This window comes from Muntiacus reevesi, chromosome 7 (genome assembly GCF_963930625.1).
Source record: "Muntiacus reevesi chromosome 7, mMunRee1.1, whole genome shotgun sequence".
NCBI lineage: Eukaryota > Metazoa > Chordata > Mammalia > Artiodactyla > Cervidae > Muntiacus > Muntiacus reevesi.
Window position 1 is genome coordinate 52,960,177 of NC_089255.1, and position 19,009 is coordinate 52,979,185.

The 19,009-nt window shown below is 36.3% G+C and overlaps 1 protein-coding gene across 4 annotated transcripts in view; it reads left to right on the forward strand.

Moving 5' to 3' along the window:
- Window positions 1-19,009, forward strand: part of DNAAF4 (dynein axonemal assembly factor 4) — an 83,536-nt gene that overhangs the window by 24,280 nt on the left and 40,247 nt on the right. For all 4 annotated transcript variants that reach the window (XR_010663904.1, XM_065940557.1, XM_065940556.1 and 1 more), the window contains exon 4: window positions 9,958-10,189. Coding sequence is in view for 3 of the 4 variants with exons in the window: in XM_065940557.1 (XP_065796629.1) it covers window positions 9,958-10,189 (232 nt within the window). In the remaining variant the exon portion in view is untranslated. The remainder of the gene's footprint in view (window positions 1-9,957; window positions 10,190-19,009) is intronic.

Genomic DNA, 19,009 nt, shown 5'->3' on the forward strand with positions numbered 1-19,009 from the left:
TTTGTAATTTAAAAAGTATAGAAAATGAATGGGGAATAAGATCTCTTATAATTTTCTCTTTTGTTTTTTGTCTTTTTTATGTTTTTCTAATAATAAACGTTTATTTTTCCTAATAAGAAAACATTTATTTTTGAAAACAGAACAGTGCTTATCTTCCTATGATTATTTTTAGACTTTTAATTTCTTTTTGTTCTAACAGGAATTTACTAAAACTCTTATGTACATCTACCAAATTTCCAAACATATGAAAAATTAACTGTAGCCATTAGCATGGTATCATGAGAAAAAGCAGTGTCTTTGACACTGTGTTTCTTATATTTACACTTTGTCAAGTCTACTGACTTACTTCCTTTTTGTGTAAGCATATCTCAAATTCACAGAGTCTGTGCAGAAATAAAATTTCAGCAATTATATATATGTCCACTTTTTTGTTTACTGCAGGCTTTTTCATCTTTTCCAGAGGTGTGGTTAAAATCTTTTTTTTTTAAATTTCATTTTTCCTGTTGCCTCATGAGCTTAGAGGAAGTCTGTGGTCTGTTTTTCAGAGCTGTTACAACTTGGGTGCAGGACAGTCAGGTTTCTTGCTCTCCTTTCCCCAGGTCCCTGAATCTAGACCTGAGTGAACTTTTTGGGAAGTTATTAAAGGTTTGTAAGTAGATAATTTTAGGACAGTAATTTTTTTAATGCTCTGTGTATGGAGTCAGTTGCCCATACTTTATGGAGTTAAGCTTGAATACCAGTTGAGTTGTTAGTGGCTAGTATATGTATTATGGAAAAGAGATGGTTGGTGTAGGGTCATGCATTCATAATACTGATTAGGGTGTTTGTTAGCTTTGAAAAGAACAGAGTGTGGGAGAAGAAATACTTTTGTTTCAGAGAGAAGTTGAAAGAATTTAAGATGTTGATGGTTCCCCTCATCTCAACAGCAAGCTCTTTTGAACCAGAAGTAGCTTAGTTCAATAGGATACCTCCAAAAAGAAATTGTTTGCAGAAGTCTGTTATCAGAGATGAATAAGGTTACTATTGAGCAGCAAGGATAAAGTAAAGAGTAGGGTACAAGAGTAAGATATTAACTAATTTCCATTAGTCAAAATCTGGTTTAAAAAAACTAAATTTTACTTTTGTTCCTCCATTCTGTCAGTTTTGCTCCTTGAAACTGAAGGCTAGTTTAATAGAAGCATTTTAGCATATGTAACATTAAATATATCAGTACTGTGTCTCTGTGTAGTAAACCTGAGTACTGACTTCAGGATGATTTCTTCGACAGTAAGCCAAAGCTGGATCTTTAAAAGATATCAGCAAATCATGATAAGACTGTATAGTGTAAGACCAAAGAATGTTCTATCAAGTAATAACTTTTATTCAAGGACAGATAGAGCTAACACTTTAGTAAGAGTTACTCTTATCGTAGTCTGTGTGCTTAGTCACTAAGTCGCGTGTGACTCTTTGTGACCCCCTGGACTGGGGTTCTCTGTCCATGGGATTTTCCAGGCAAGAATACTAGAGTGGATTGCCATTTCCTCCTCCAGGGGATCATCCCAACCCAGGGATCAAACTGGCATCTCCTGTGTCTTCTGCATAGGCAGGCAGATTCTTTACCACTGAACCACCTGGGAAGCCATCCTTATCTACACATGGAGTTTCCAAGGCACTTACAAATACTTACGCTTTGTGTGAAAGTCCAGATTTCAGTTTAGTTAAGTAAACTGAAAGGTAGAATACCTATGTCCAAATTTGCCAGTGAGTTAAATAAGTTCCTCTCAGTTTTTCTGAATTTGACTTTTCACTTTCTGAATTATTTAGCCTTTGGTTCTTCTTACAGCTCTCACTGATGTCTTTGGGCCACCTTTGGCCAATCTGAAAATCTGCCAAAGGGAAAAGAAAATGTCCTAGTCTGCTTGGGTTGCCATAACAGGCCAACAGCAAAAACACAGACTGTGCAGCTTAGGCAATAAAACTTTATTTTTACATAGTTCTGGAAGCTGGGAAGTTCAATATCTGGCTTCAGGTCAATTCATTTTCTGATGAGGCCTCTTTCTGGTTTGTGGCTGGCTGTGTCCCTACATGATAGACAGAGAGAGTGTCACTTCTGATAAAGACAATAATCCTGGTGAATCAAGGCTCTACCTGTATCATCTCATTTAATATTAATTTCCTCCTCGTAATTGTAAGCCTTATCTCCAAATATTGTTTCATTGAGTGAGTGTTAGGGTTTCAACACACAAATTTGGGGGAACATGATTCAGTTTTTAGGGAGAAGAGAACTGAAATGAAAATCAATTTTATTATGTTTTAGCTTTGACTGAACACATACTTATATCATTCTAAACACCAGATTATCTTTTCTATAGAAATAAACTAAATAATTAAATTTTAGAAATTAATAGAAATTTTACACTATATGAAACTTCAGGCTGAATTAATAATCACTTTTCTTAGCTCATTGTTAGAATGATATATAGCCCCATGTGAAAGATGTTGGGTGAAAAAATAACACACAGCCTAAAAATTGAGAGTTATGTTTTTACTAAGGACCCAACTGAGGACGGTAGCCCTGCAAACAGCCTCTCAGATAGCTCTGGGGAACTTTCCCACAGAGGTGAAGAAGGACCTGGGATATAGAGGGGTTTTTGCTGAAAAAAACAAACAAAAACCATGTAGTTGAACATCAAAAGATGACTGCTTGTCACAAGAAACAGACATCTCAAATTAATGTTTTTAGTGCTTTTCGTGTATGGGAAGATGCTCAGTAATGCACTTATTGAAATTATTCCTTTGAAATGCTTCTTAACTGTCTAGGACCAGTATCCTGCACCACCTGGGCATCTCCAGTGACTGATGGCTTGATGATGGACAACATTGTTTATTACCAGAATGACAGGCGATGTTCTTTGTTGACAAAGATAATAAAGCTTAAAGATACTCATAGGAGGCATTTTTACATGTTTTTTTCCCAATAGTGCCCTTGACATATTAAGCAGTTATTTTAAATTCCACGCCTAATAATTCTTTCATCTGTGTTGTATCTGAGACTGGTTCTGATTATTGCTTGTCTCTTTGCAATGTGTTTTTACTTACCTTTTGGCATGCCTTACAATTTGTTGTTGTTGAACACTAGTCATATTGTATCAGGTAATAGAAACTAAGATTAATAGGACTTTAGTGAGTAAATTTATTTACTTTAACAGGATTTGGGGTTATGTTTAATGTTAACTGTGTTAGCTGTACAGGTATAGGTATTAGAGGCTTCAAATTCCTCTAGTGGGTTTTTTTTTTTCCACTCCTCTTTTGAATCTTGGATTTTCGGCTACTCTATCTACTCATCCTCAGAGAGAACCTTTGTCATACAGCTCTTTCTTCTGTGAGCCAGTGTCATTATCCTGGAACCCTGTTGGTGTGGTAGTAAATTGTAAGGGAGTGGAAATATTCTATCATCTTTTCATCAAATCCCAGTCTTTTCATGGGCCTGTATCTTTGTTGTGTAATCTTTTTTACACGTGTTCCTCCAGTGATACAGCTTTTCTCCCCTGGCCCTCATTCTCTTCCCGGCTGCATTGTTCCTGTCTATTTTCCTGAAGCCTGACAGCTAACTGGTTTTTTTTCCTCCCTTCAGGTGGGACAGGAAGTCTGGGGAGGACAGGGGTGGGAGGAATTCCCTTCTCCCAGTGCGGATAAGGGACTTCAGCTCTGACAGGCTGCTTTCTCCTGGAGAGTTATCTTTGTTATGGAGAATGTTTTGATATTTCTGTATTTCACAATGATTATTTTTTTAAATTCTTTTTTAAGGATGATTGCCCTACAATACTGTGTGGCTTCTGCCTTACAGCCATAAGTACACATATGTCCCTTCCCTCTTGAACCTCCTCCCACCCCCCATACCATCCCACCCCTCTAGGTTGTCACAGAGTACTGCCTGAGCTTCCTGTGTTATATGTCAGCTTCCCATTAGCTATCTATTTCATTAGTATATATAATATGGTGTATGTTTTAATGCTACTCTGTCAATTCATCCACCCTCTCCTCTCTGCTGCCTCACTGTGTCCACAGTCTCTTCTCTGTGCCTGCATCTCTGTTCTTGCCCTGCAGATAGGTTCATCAGTACCATTTTTCCGCATTCTATATATGTGCGTTAATATGCGATATTTGTTTTTCTCTTTCTGACTTACTTCACTGTATAGCAGGTTCTCAGTGATTATTCTTTCCCACCTTCTGCCAGCGTTCTTCTTCAGATCTTAGTCGTGGTAATCTAGTGGGGTTTCTGATGGTAAAGCTCACAAAAATATGGGGCCACCCTCTAAGACTGTATGTCCCCAGAGTTTCTCACTGCCATGCTGGGCCACACTGAGTGAGACTCCAGCATTTTGTCAAAGTTACTGTTTAAATGTTTTTGCCAGTTTGTAACTCCAGTCGCTTCTGGAAAAGGCAAGCAGATCTTTGTGTCTTTCTGGACACACTTGTCTCTCTGGGTTTCAGAGTAGCAGTTTTCTCTGTGACTTACTTCTCTGATGGGTCCAGAAAACTTCGTTTTCAGCGTGTCCATTTTTTTTTCTGTTACAAGGATAGGAATAACAACTTTTTAACGTGTCAGAATGGAAGCTGGAGCTCCTTTGTTGACCTTTTAGCTTTACACATATATGTGTGTATGTGTGTGTGTGTACATACTCTATATAAATAAACATAATTTTTATGATATGGTTATAAAATTTAGGTTATTCAAGTTTTTAACAGTTGCCATATGCACCTTTAGCTTATCACAATCTATGATCTACTTCAGTTTAACACTGACTCAGTTCCAGTAAAATATAGCAAGTTTGCTTTATACTGCTTCATTTTCTCTCTTTATTTTTGGGCTATTATTGCCATTCATGAATAGGTATATGTATGTGGATTTTATAAATAAACAATATGTGTTATACTTTTACTTTAAAAATTATTGTTTTTTTTTTAAAATCTCAAGTTTTCAAAGAAAGAGAAGAAAAGCAATCAAATACTGTGTTTAAAAAATTTTTAATGGATAAAACATAAATAACATAAAATTTACAATTTTAACCATTTATAAATATATAGTTCAGTCGCATTACATACATTCACATTGTTTTGCCACCATCACCAACCATCCATTTCCAGAACTTTTTTTATTTTCCTAAACTGAAACTCTGTACCCATTAAATAATAACTTCCCATTCCCCATTTCTCTAAGCCCCTAGCAACCAGCATTTTATTTTCTGTCTCTGTGAATTTGACGCCTCTAGGTATCTCATGTAAGTGGAATCATATTATATTTGTCCTTTTGTGCCTGGCTTATTTCACTTGGCATAATGTCTTCAGGGTTCACCTGCTTTTTAGCATGTGTCAGAATTTTCTTCCTTTTTAATTCTGAATATTGTTCTGTTATTATGTATATACCACATTTTGTTTATCCATTTGAATTGTCTTTTATACTTACCCATATATTTACCATTTCCCATATTCTTCATTCCCACTTACGGATCTGAGTTAGTGTTTAGTACCATTTCCTTTCAACCTGAAGAATCTTCTTTAGTGTATCTTACTGGGCAGGTCTGTGACAGTTTCTCTCAGTTTTCATTTATCTTGGAATGTGCTTATTTCGTCTTCATTTATGAAGAATGCTTTTGCAGGATCTAGAACTTGCAGTTTTAATTTCTTTCTGCCTGTTCTTTGAACAACAGGTCTTTTGCTGCTTTCTGTCTTCCATTGTTTCTGACGAAGAATCAGCCTTTAAATGTATTATTATTCATTTGTATATGATGAGTCCTTTTTTTTCCTCTGCTTTAAAGATTTGTGGTTTCTGTTTGGCCTTTGGGGTAACTTAGTAGTTTGACTAAGTTTTATCTAGGTGTATCTGTTTGTATTTATTTTATTCTTGGTTGAAATTCCCTGAAAAGTGTAATGTTCTCATCAGATTTGAGAAGTTTTTGGTAATTATTTCTTGATGTATTTTTAGTTGGAAACTACACATTTTAGTGGTTGGTGGTTTAGTCACTAAGTTGTGTCCAGCTCTTGCTACCCCATGGACTCTAGCCACCAGGCTCCTCTGGCCATGGGATTTCCCAGCAAGAATACTAGAGTGGGTTGCCATTTTCTTCTCCAGGAGATCTTCCCAACCCAGGGATCAAACAGAGGTCTCCTGCATTGCAGCCGATCTCTTGCATTGCAGGCAGATTCTTTACAGAGACAGCAGGAAAGACATTTTAGTAGATTATAATAATTCTGAGTTCTGAAAAATTATTTATTGATTGATAGTTTAGTTTTTAATAACTTGCCTGGACTTTAACTGTGGAGTCACTCTAGACTCACTTGTGGTAAACAGCTGCTGATGTTTCTGCTGAGTTTTTTCATTCTTATTTTAAATTTCTTATGTTTTTCCCTTAAATGTCTTCCCTGTGTCTGCATAGCTACTTGTTAGCTAATGACTTGTGCATAGGTGGTAAATACCTTCAACCTGAAAGGCTTCCACCCCTGTGCTGACTGGTCTGTATGTTGATTTGGGAATACATTCAAAGTTAGAGCAAGTTCTCAAGTATCCCTTGGTTTTGGTTTATGCTAGGCTTCCTCAAGTATCTCCCAGTAATGTATCACTTTCTGTTTAACCAGGGGTGTATGGTGAGTTTATTACAGACCTTCCATGGCTCTCTAATTTACATGCTCTTTCTTTTAATTTTCTGACTAGTCAAGCACTTACCCTAACCAGGACTTCAACCTCAGACCTCAGCTGCATTTTCCCTTTTCATTTCCAACCAAATTTACTACTTTTCTCCACCAAAGCCACAGGTTTTCACTACCCCACCCTGAAATGAGTCCACTGTTTTTGCTAACAAAGCTGCTGGGTTTTTTGTTTGTTTGTTTGTTAGTTTCATGTTAGTAAAAATGTGGGTCTTGTCATCCTGGCTGGAGTGAGTGGTCGGAAGAAACCTTAGGCAGAAGGGCAGAGCCTGTCACAGCTCTTAACCTGTGACTTTAGCAGTTTCTCTGGAATCCAACACGTATCACTTTGCAGGCTACCTTTGGTTAATTCCCACTGCCTTGAATTGATTGTTTTTGGTAAATTTGTCTAGTTTTATACTTAGTCTTTATGGATGAAAATTGCCAACCTCTTCATTCTTCCATAAAACTGCATGTTTTCTACTGTGTATGAATTTCACATTTACTTATTACCAAACTTCCTAAGAGTTCTCTTGTTATTTTGATTAGATTTAAATTGACTTAAAAATTAATTTGTAGAATATCAACATATTTAAGATATTGAGGTTTTCTTCCAGGAATGTGGCATTTATCTCTCTTTATTCAGACTTAACATTTTATATTCCTCAGGAAAATTATTTAGCTTACATACAGGACTGGCTCGTATTTTGTTAAGCTTATTCGTAGCATTATAAAAGCTTTTATGGCAATTACTAATGAAATGACCTTTTTTGTTGTATTTTCTGATTGTTGCCAGTTTGTAGGAAAGTTAGTTTTTATGAGTTTGTGTAAGTTGATCCTGTATGTGATTGCCTCCTTGAAATATTTTCATTCTAATGTGCTGTGCTTAGTCACTTAGTCGTGTCCAACTCTTTGTGACCCCATGAACTGTAGCCCGCCAGGCTCCTCTGTCCATGGGGACTCTCCAGGCAAGAATACTGGAGTGGGTTGCCATGCCCTGCTCCAGGGGGATCTTCCCAACCCAGGGATCGAACCCAGCTCTCCTGCATTGCAGGCAGATTCTTTACTGTTTGAGTCATCAGGGAAGCCCAAGAATACTGACTGAAGTTGGTAGCCTATCCCTTCTCCAGGGGATCTTCCCGACCCAGGAATTGAACTGGAGTGTCCTGCGTTGCAGGTGGTTTCTTTACCAGCTGAGCTACCAAGGGAAGCCCTTTCATTCTAATAGTTTGTCAATTTATTACTTGTATTCTTTTAGGTAGTCTAAGATATTATTTGCAAATAATGATGGTTCTATCTCTGTATAATCTATGTTTGTATTTCTTAAAGTTTTTAATTTTAAAAATTTATTTATTGCAAAAATTCTGTACTGCAGGTTATACCCTCCAGGAAAATAGTAAAACAGTAGGCATATTGGCCTTAGGGACTTTACTGGAAATATTTTTAATGCTTCATCATGAAGTATGATATTGTGTAACTTCTTTTATTGATCTAAAAAAATTTTTTTTTTAGTATAAGCTAGTGTATTGACATGTACTGAGATTATATTATTTTTCTCTTTTGAGTGCTTAATATCATAAATAAAAAACACCATATTTGATTAAGATGTATTATAGTTTTAATATTTTCCTTGATTCAGTTTCCTAGTATTTTATTATCTTTGCATTTCAATTCATAAATGAGATTGGTTTATAAAGAACATCACCTTGATAAACCAGAGATTCATTCCAGATTGAAACAATTATAGGTTTCCGTTTCTTCAGGAATTTTGATTAGAAGCTGCTCATTATTCAGTTACTAACATTTGCTGTCTATATTAAACTCATATCCCAGACTATGTGGCATCCTTTTTTGAGCAGTACAAGGGACTTAAAATCCAGTTCTTCATGTAAGGTGATTATTTTTCTAGCTTTCTGAATTTTTCTGTTACCACACATTCCTCCTTTAAATGGTATGTTCCCCCGATTGCATTTTTAAAAAAATAAGACCTTCAAGGATTATTTAATGTTTGTCAATCTATGTTTCTTTGCTGTAGGTAGTCTCCCTTTTCTCTTTATCATAATCATAAGGTATTACCTTCTTCATGTTTTTCTTTTCATCCCAGTTCATTCTGTGACCTGTTCTATGATGCCTTTTGTAATTCTTCCTCTTCCCCATTAATCCCTGAGGACTACTTTTATGTTTGTAATACAGCCTATTATACATTATATATACATATGTATTTATATGTACATATGCATGTGTGGCTGGAGAAGGCAATGGCACCCCACTCCAGTACTCTTGCCTGGACAATCCCATGGACGGAGGAGCCTAGTAGGCTGCAGTCCATGGGGTCGCTAAGAGTCGGACACAACTGAGTGACTTCACTTTCACTTTTCACTTTCATGCATTGGAGAAGGAAATGACAACCCACTCCAGTGTTCTTGCCTGGAGAATCCCAGGGATGGTGGAACCTGGTGGCCTGCCGTCTATGGGGTCGCACAGAGTCGGACACGACTGAAGTGACTTAGCTGCAAACACAGTTGACAGCAGGATTCAAAGTTCACACATTTCCACCCACCAGAGACGAACTCCCTAGTTCCTGCTTTCTGTATCCCTTCTTATTTCCTCATTCCTCAGATGAAGGTCAGTGCAACTTCAGTCCTAAGACAGAAAAGACTGGTATTTTTGAAAGCCAAATGTTTGCATATACATATTTGTGTATATGTAAGGGTTTTGGGACAAGTGACTTAACTTTCAGAATAACAAACTTTTCTTCTTGTTTTTTTTTAACCAAACTCTTACATATCATGTAATTGAATGTGTGCCTATATTTTACATACAAGTAAACTGAGGCTAGGGAAAGTGACTGCCCAAGAACATATCAATGTGTGTGTGTTAGTCACTCAGTCATGTCCGACCCTGTGACCACATGAACTGTAACCTGCCAGACTCCTCTGTCCATGGAATTCTACAGGCAGGAAAACTGGAGTGGGTTGCCATTCTCTTCTCCAGGGGGTCTTCCTGACCCAGGGCTCAAACCTGGGTCTCCTGTGTTGCAGGCAGATTCTTTACTGTCTGAGCTACCAGGGAAGCCTGAAACTAAGATATGTGTTCAGTGACACCCAGATTGTTGAGCATTCTACTAAATCATTTGCCTTTCCCATTTTAATTCTTTATTCATTGCTAACTATTGCTGCAGTTTTAATGACAAGTGTTTAGAGGTGAAAGTAATTAACTATTGTAATGAATTTCTTATTTTTAAAATGTTGCTTTTATACATTTTAAAGGATTTGGTAATTTTAATTTTTACAGATTGAAGAGGAAGAGAGGAAGAAAATAGAAGATATGAAAGAAAATGAACGGATAAAAGCAACTAAAGAATTGGAAGCCTGGAAAGAATGTCAAAGAAAAGCTGAAGAACTTAAAATAATTCAGAGAGAAGAAAAATTATATCATCAAGAAAAGCAAATGAAAGAAGAGAGAAAAAAATTAAAACATAAATGTCTTACTGGGAATTCAGCATCTAAAAATCTTGCCACAAAAGGTACAGTGATTAACAGTTTCTGGGAAAGTGAGTCATGTTAGTGAAGTATGTATGTCATTGTGTGTGTGTGTGTGTGTGTGAGAGAGAATCTGTCCACAGTATTAGGTCATTATTTTAGTGTATGATATACTACAATACAGAGAATAAGGTGAAAAACTGACTTCTTCCAGAAAGTAATTAAGTTTTCATAATAAAATGAGCCAAGATTCAATATTGTTTTTACTCACATGCTTTTTTTAGACTTTTAGGCAAGTGTTATTAATTATGGGTTTAACTCAGGTACAATAAGACTTGGAGTGAATTAGCAGTACCAGGAATATTCATTTATTTCTTTAGAGATAAGAAACTAGGAATTTCATTAAAAGGTCTTTTATTCATGTAACTCAGGAAAGCAAGTACTCATAAGCAGATTTAGTTGTAAACAGATAAGAACTCTGCTAGCTTTTGATTCTGGTATATTCAAAAATAAGTGAGAGGACATTTTTCTTTATTGAAAACTAAGAGTTTGTTTTTATCTGATATTAGAATATTAAACTTTGTTTTGGACTTATTTATGTTTACTAAATGGAACATTTTGTAGTAAAATCTTACACAATAGTGACTTCATATTTCTTGTATGATTACTGTGTGCCAGGTAATTTTATTGATTGTATCACTGATTTCTCACAATAGCACTTGGAGTAAGTGCTGCTATACTTTTTTGTTTTATTTTGTTATTCTTATTTTAAAGGAAAAACATGTTTTGAAAAGATAAACAACTACCCAATAAGCAAACCTGTACGATTTGAACCCAGATCTGTCTGATTCTGAAACCTGTGTTCTTTTCAAAGGCTGTATGTCTTTACTACTATAACAGTGAGATCTAGCATGTTAAAAAGTCATTTATAGTGAATTTTAAGCAATAGCCATTACTAAATTTATATATATTTATATGGTTTAATATTGATGTGCCAATTAAATACTATGCTATCTCCTTTAATGCCATTTCAGCAAAATATTGATAAAGCTAGAGAATTTGAAAACACTTCCTTCCAAATTTCAAATACTGCTAGACAAATTGATTGTTTTTAAATACTGTTGGACCCCAAACATACTTTTATAGGTATGAGATATCCTGAAGATGCTTAAAAAAAATTCATCTGTGGATATAAGGGAAATGAAACATGGTAGAGGGAAAAAATGCATGTCACCTTTTTTTTTTTTTTAAGTGTTATTCTAGAAATCCTTTTCTTCCCCCCTTATTTCAGTAGTGTCATTACAGATGCCTGACAAATATGGTTACTTTCTTCCATCTTGTTCATTCATTTAACAGATATTTATTTACTGCATATCTCCTCTGTGCTAGGAGTTATGGAATATACATTTATGACTAAACATGTGGCCAGTGCCTTCAAGGAACATATACTGTTGTAGATACAGGTATCTTCAGTTAGCTGGGATTTGTACATAACCGCTTTTAAAAAATTCACAAACATCTCATGGTCAGTAAAGTTAGACCTCTTGAAGAGGGAAACTTGGTCACTCCTAAAAAGTCTAATGTTACTGTTTCAATGTCACTGTTAACTAAAAATGCTCATTTGATAGCATTTTAACTATAGGAGGCATATTGTATTATTTTCCCCAGAAATGGTCTTCAGACAAGCTACTTTTGTGGTATATATGGAATACAGATGGTGTGGCAGGTACTGTAGCTTGCCTTCTCAATGTGTACTCTCCTTTTCACTGATAGAAAAGTCATGACTTGGGGGTGGGGAACAGAAGAAATGTGTCCAGCTAAAAAACGTAACTCTGGGAAATTTGACTATTGGTTGGATATTTGAAGAAATTAATGAATAATTACATTTTTTTCTTTACATGTGATAATGATATTATAGTTAGGTTTATAAAGTCCTCATTTTGTAGAGGTGACTACTGAAATATTTATTGATTAAAAAATACAATGTCTGAAGTTTGCTTCAAAATAGTGTGGTATGTGAAAGTGGATAGAGGTAATGATGAGTGGTGTTGGCCATGAGTTGATAATTGAAGTCATTTTATGAATGCATGATGGTGATTATTCTTTCCTGCCTGCTTTTTTACATTTTTGAAATTTTTTATTGTAAAATGGAAAAAAATTAAGGATCAAACAGTGAATCATTTTTCAAAGTAATTTTAAATTAGTAAAAAAAAGAAAAAAGAAAAACAAAATTCACCTTCAGCTCCCTCAGACTCTCTTGTAGCCAAGTGACACATGTATGTCACTTGCATATGCATGCCACTTGTATGTATATGTGTGCCACACATACACACATATATGTATGTACCTTGACACATGTATGTCACTTGTCATACATTTGTATGACATGTAGCCAAGTGACATAGCTCTGACTCTTGAAATAGAAATGTGCTAATGATTTATAGAAAAGTATTACTTTTCCAAGAAAAGTATCCCCAGTTCCTTTTTGCTTGCTTCCTCTTTCCTTTTTCTACCTAAGATGAAGATCTATGCCAGGAAATGTGTTAGCTATCGTCTTGAGATCATTAAGAGGTAAGCCATACATTAAGAGTGATGGAACAGGGAAGAAGGAGGAGCTTGGGACATTAATGACATTGGAGAGCTTATAAATCATGCTGGAGTATCTTTCTTCAAACTTGTTAAGTGAGAAAAACAAACCCATGTTTGTTTTTCACGTATCCTAGATAATTTTGACTGCTGGAAATGGCTAATGGAAGGCAAGGTTAATTTAGCCTTTGAAAATGAAAGGTTGTTGCTGAAAGGTAAGAGGCGGGATTCTTGGCCTCCGGAGGAGACAAATTCAAGCCAGAGACGAGGCTGGATCACTCAGAGCTTTTGTGTAATAAAATTTTATTAAAGTATAAAGGAGATAGAGAAAGCTTCTGACATAGGCATCAGAAGGGGGCAAAAGAGTACTCCCTTTGCTAGTGTTAGCAATGGAGTTATATATTCTCCAATGAATCCAAAGAATGTCTGGAGGTTGTAAAGACCTCACCAGACCTACTCCCATAATTTACATTTTAAGATAACAGAGTTGGCCAGAAGGTTTAATCCAGAGATTGTCCTCAGGCAGGATACATCCTTGTTAAGACCAGACCTACTCCCATAATTTATGTTTTAAAATAACAGAATTAGCCAGAGGGTTTAATCCAAAGACTGTCCTCAGGCAGGATACATTATTGTTATATAGTCACTCACAATCTGTTAATGAAAAGAAAGGAATGTCATAAAATTTAGAATGGCACCAGATAATTCATTCCTGGCCATAAAACGATTGACTTGAATCTTGTAGAAGGGCAGATTACTAACAAATAGTTTCGTTTACATAGATTAGGGGAACAATACCTGAGTAGGTAGGTTGGGCCATTTGGTGGAACCAACTTGAAGATAGAGTCATAGCTTAAGACAACATTTCCATAAGAAAAAGAAATGTATTGGTTAACTCAAGGTTTGAGAGTAGTTAGCTTCAGGTGAAACCAGGTGTCATGGCAACACAGCATTTTAAGAGAAACCTCCTTTTAAATTTGTGTAGAGAAGAAAAAATATCGCTGCTTTGTTTCCTCCTGCCACTTAAGAGAGATAAAAATGTCTGGCACTTGCAGCCTCTTTCCTCCGTTTGGAGACCCCTGGCCTTCCTGCCTGTTACCCTCTCAAAAATCACTCAGTATAATTAACTAAACTAAAGGAATAGCGTGATTGTTTCATTATTACAAAAAGGCGTCTGACAAAATCTAACACCCATTTATAATAAAAATTGCTTAAAAAATTAGGACTAGAAACTTTCTTGATCTGGTAAGGGCCTTCTACACAAAAACCTATAGCAAACATCCTATTTACTGATGAAATAATGCGTATTTTGCCCCTGAGGTTGAAGAGTAAGGCAAACTTGTCTGTTTTTACGGCTTCATTCAGCATTATGCTGGAGGTCCTCACTGCTGTTTTAAGACAAGAGGGCACATTGGTGGTTGCCTGAAACCAGGAGTAAAAAGGAAGGAATGAACTTCACAGAGCTATAGGGGGCTCTTAGAGATGATAGAGATTTTCTTTCTTGATTGTGATTTCATGAGTATGTACATCTATCAGAACTCATTTAATATGCTTTAAAATAAGTACAGTTATTACACATGAATTATTTCTCAATAAAATTGGAAAAAATGTTTATTATTTTTAAGCATGAAAGCATCAAAGTGTATATGATTTCCTCAAATTCTTATTATTCCACAGTAGTGCTTAGGGCCAGACAGTGAGGCCATCCCTCAAGTAGTTTCATTTGAGGATCTTTATGTCTGTTTTTATAAGGGAAAGTGAAATCAATGAACATTAATTAGTTAACATGACTACGGGGACTTCCTTGTCTTGTTAGGAAGAGCTTTGTTTAAAAGGGATGAACTCTTGAAGTCAGTTACTGGTATCAGCCTGTTGTGTTGAACTAATTTTGCGGTACTGAACTATCTTATTTGCTCAGCTACTAAAAACATTGTAGAGGGAAAGATGAGACTTCAGAGCACGTGGATTTTTCCATTCTCAACTTGGCAGAACTAGGTACTTCTAAAGGTAGGAGCACGCATAAGTCTGGAGAAAGTAAGGTTGGTTGAAAGTGTGTAAGACTTTACTTACCAGTTCTCCTCCCCTACCACAGCAGACAGCTGGAGGTTTACTTTCTGTACAGTTGAGGACTCAGTGAGATTCTGCTCTGAAAATACAGAGATGGAGTGAAAGTCTGCATTATGAAAATCTAAATACTGATTCAAGAGATCCCTTCAGTCCTATACTCTATCATATGCATACATGAACCCAGTGTACCTGGAATGCAGATTGAACAATTCCTCTACAGGGAAGCCAACTAGGATGCAAAAGCCTTGTCATTTTTAATGGCCCAACTAATTCACCATGCTGAAGTTTATTCATCAAAAATCTTCAGGTTCATGTACACAGAACTTCCAGTCAGAATATTTATACTTAGCATTTTTAATATGAACAGATAGCCAACAACCAAACAGAAAAATATAACTTGGAACAACTAGGTATGAAACAAGTAGGAATGGAAGAAAACTTAAAAAGAACCATAATTAATGTCCTCAGAGAATGAAAACATATTTTAACCCTTGAACAAAAGAGGCTGTAATAAAGAATTTTCCAAAAAATCAGTTTGGAAATTTAAAATGTATAAAACGTTCAGTCAGATAGTTGGAATATAGTAAATTTTTTCCAGAAAATAGAACAATGTGACAAAGAGATTTTAAAATAGAAAAGATGGGACTTCTCTCGTGGTCCCGTGGTAAAGAATCTGTCTTGCAATGCAGGGGACACGGGTTCGATCCCTGGTTGGGGAACTAAGACCCCACATGCTGCAGAGCAGCTAAGCCTGGGCGCTGCAGCTACTGAGCCCACATGCGCTGGAGCCTGTGTCCCACCACCGGGTAACCTGCATGCCGCAGCTGCTGAAGCCCGCCCTCTCTGGAGCCTGCACCCTGCAGCTGCACAGTCCATGCTCCAGAATGAACTTCCCACAAAGCACAGCGGAGATCCCGGTGCCACAACTGAGACCTGATGCAGCCGGATAGCAGTGAATAAACAGACAAGTTAATGCAATTAAATAGAACAGGTGAAACAACTAGAGTATACATCCACATTGTCCCAACATTCAAATAGTAGAAGTATTAGGAAGAGAGAAGGGAGAAACAGGAAAGGAAATAATTTTTTAAAAAGTCTTTTTTAAAATTTGGATATAACTGACTTATTACGTTTTAAATGTACAATATAATGTTTCAATACATGTATATATTGTGAAATGATCACCACAGTAAATCTAGTAAATCTGTTCAGCACCATATATAGTTACAGTATTTTTTCTTTTGAGAACTTCTAAGATTTACTCTCTTAACTTTCAAATATAAAGTACAGTGTATTAACTATAGTCACCAGGCTATACATTTCATTCCTAGGACTTGTTTATTTTATGACTAGAAGTTTGTACTTTTTTATCACCATCACCCATTTTGTCCACGTCCCAACCCCCATCTCTGACAGCCACCAATCTGCTATCTGTAACTATGAGTTCCATTTTTTGTTGTTGATTCTACATATAAGAAATACTTTTTAAAATTTTTTAGTGAGTGGTGGTGGAGGGAGAAAGAAAGGGGGAGTTTGGGATTAACAGATACATACTACTATATGTAAAATACACACTCCAGTATTCTTGCCTGGAGAATCCCATGGACAGAGTAGCCTGGTGGGCTATGTTCCATGGGTTTGCAAAAAGTCAGACATGACTGAAGCAATTTACCAGCAGCATTTGTAAAATAGAAAAACAGGAACCTGCTGTATAGTACAAGGAACTGTATTCAATGTCTTGTAGTAACCTATAATGTAAAAGAATCTGAGAAAATATATATTTGTTCCTAATACTATTTTATTTTTCCTTAATCAATTATTGCAGCATTTTGCAAATTTTATTAGTCTGTTCCAGAAAGCAGTTTTGGGTGTTGTTGATTCTTTTATTGTTTATTTGTTTTCTATTCCATTAATTCCTGTGTGTATTTTTATTTGGCTGCTCCCTAGTTTCTTTGAGTTTTCTCTGATTTTTATATAATTTGTTTGCATTAATTTTTGAATCTTTTAATTCATGCATATGAAATGTAATTTTTTTCTCTTAAATACTACATTAATACATTCATCAAGTTTTGACATCTTGTTTTTTCATTGTCATATGGTTGCAAATATTTTGTAAGCCATCATAATTTTTTTGTCCTCCAATTATTAGGGAGAATTTTTTAAAAATTTACAAATGTATAAAAAGACTGGATCAAAGCAGAAGCAATGCTTAGTTGTGGGTGCATCTGGTATTAAAAGTATAGTCTGATGCTGTAAAGAACAGTATTACATAGGAACCTGGAATGTCAGGCCCATGATCAAGGTAAATTGAAACTGGTCAAGCAGAAGGTGGCAAGAGTGAACATTGACATCTTAGGAGTCAATGAACTAAAATGGATGGGAATGGGGGAATTTAATTCATATGACCATTATGCCTACTACTGTGGGCAAGAATCCCTTAGAAGAAATGGAGTAGCCCTCACGGTCAACAAAAAAGTCTAATATGCAGTACTGAGATGCAATCTCAAAAACAACAGAAATGATCTTAGTTTGTTTCTATGGCAAACCATTCAAGATCACAGTAATCCAAGTCTATGCCCCAGCCACTAATGCCAAAGAAGCTGAAGTTGAATAGTTTTATGAAGACCTTCTAGAACTAACACCATAAAAAGATGTCCTTTTCATCATTAGGAATTGGAATGCAAAAGTAGGAAGTCAAGAAATTCATGGAGTAATAGGCAGGTGTGGCCTTGGAATACAAAATGAAGCAAGGCAAAGGCTAACAGTTTTGTCAAGAAAACACACTGGTCATTGCAAACACCCTCTTCCAAAAACACAAGAAATGACTCTATACATGGACATCCCTAGATGGTCAATACTGGAATCAGTTTGATTTTATTCTCTGCAGCTGAAGATGGAGAAGCTCTCTACACTCAGCAAAAACAAGACCTGGAGCTGACTGGCTTCGATCATGAGCTCCTTATTGTAAAATTCTGACTTTAATTGAAGAAAGTAGGGAAAACTGCTAGGCCATTCAGGTATGGCCTAAATCAAATCCCTTATGATTATACAGTGGAGGTGACAAATAGATGCAAGGGATTATATCTGGTAGACAGAATGCCTGAAGAATTATAGATGGAGGTTCATAACACTGTACAGGAGGCAGTGACCAAAACCATCCCCAAGAAAAATAAATGCAAGAAGGTAAAGTGGTTGTCTGAGGAGGCCTTATAAATAGCTGAGAAAAGAGGAGAAGCGAAAGGCAAAGGAGTAAGGGACAGATACACCTAACTGAATGCAGAGTTCCAAAGAATAGCAAGGAGAGATAAGAAAGCCTTCCTCAGTAATCAGAACAAAGAAATAGAGGAAAACAATAGGAAAGACTAGAGATCTCTTAAAAAAAAAAAAAAGAGATACCAAGGGAACATTTCATGCAAAGATGGGCACAATAAAGGACAGAAATGGTATGGACCTAACAGAAGCAGAAGGTATTAAGAAGAGGTGGCAAGAATACACAGAAGAACTATACAAAGAAGATCTTCATGACTCAGATAATCATGATGGTGTGATCACTCACCTAGAGCCAGACATCCTGGAGTGTGAAATCAAGTGGGCCTTAAGAAGCATTACTACTAACAAAGCTAGGGGAGGTGATGGAATTAACAGCTGAGCTATTTCAGATCCTAAAATGTGATGCTGTGAAAGAGCTGCTGCCAATATACCGGCATATTTGGAAAACTCAGCAGTGACCACAGGACTGGAAAAGGTCAGTTTCTATTTCAATCCCAAATAAAGGCAATGACAAAGAATGTTCAAGTTACCATACAGTTGTGCTCATTTCACATCCTATCAAGGTAATGTTCAAAATCCTTTAAGCTAGGCTTGAACAGTATGTGAACTGAGAAATTCCAGATGTATTTCGTAAAGGTAGAGGAACAAGAGATCAAATTGCCAGCTTTCATTGGATCATAGAGAGAGCAAGGGAATTCCTGAGGAACATCTACTTCTGCTTAATTGACTTCACTAAATCCTTTGACTGTGTGGATCACAACAAACTATAGAAAATTCTTAAAGAGATGGGAATACCAGACCACCTTACCTGCCTCCTGAGAAAGCTGTATGCAGATCAAGGAGTAACTGTTAGAACCAGACGTGAAACAACTGACTTGTTTCACATTGGGAAAGGAGTATGTCAAGGCTGTATATTGCCACCCTGCTTGTTTAACTTCTAT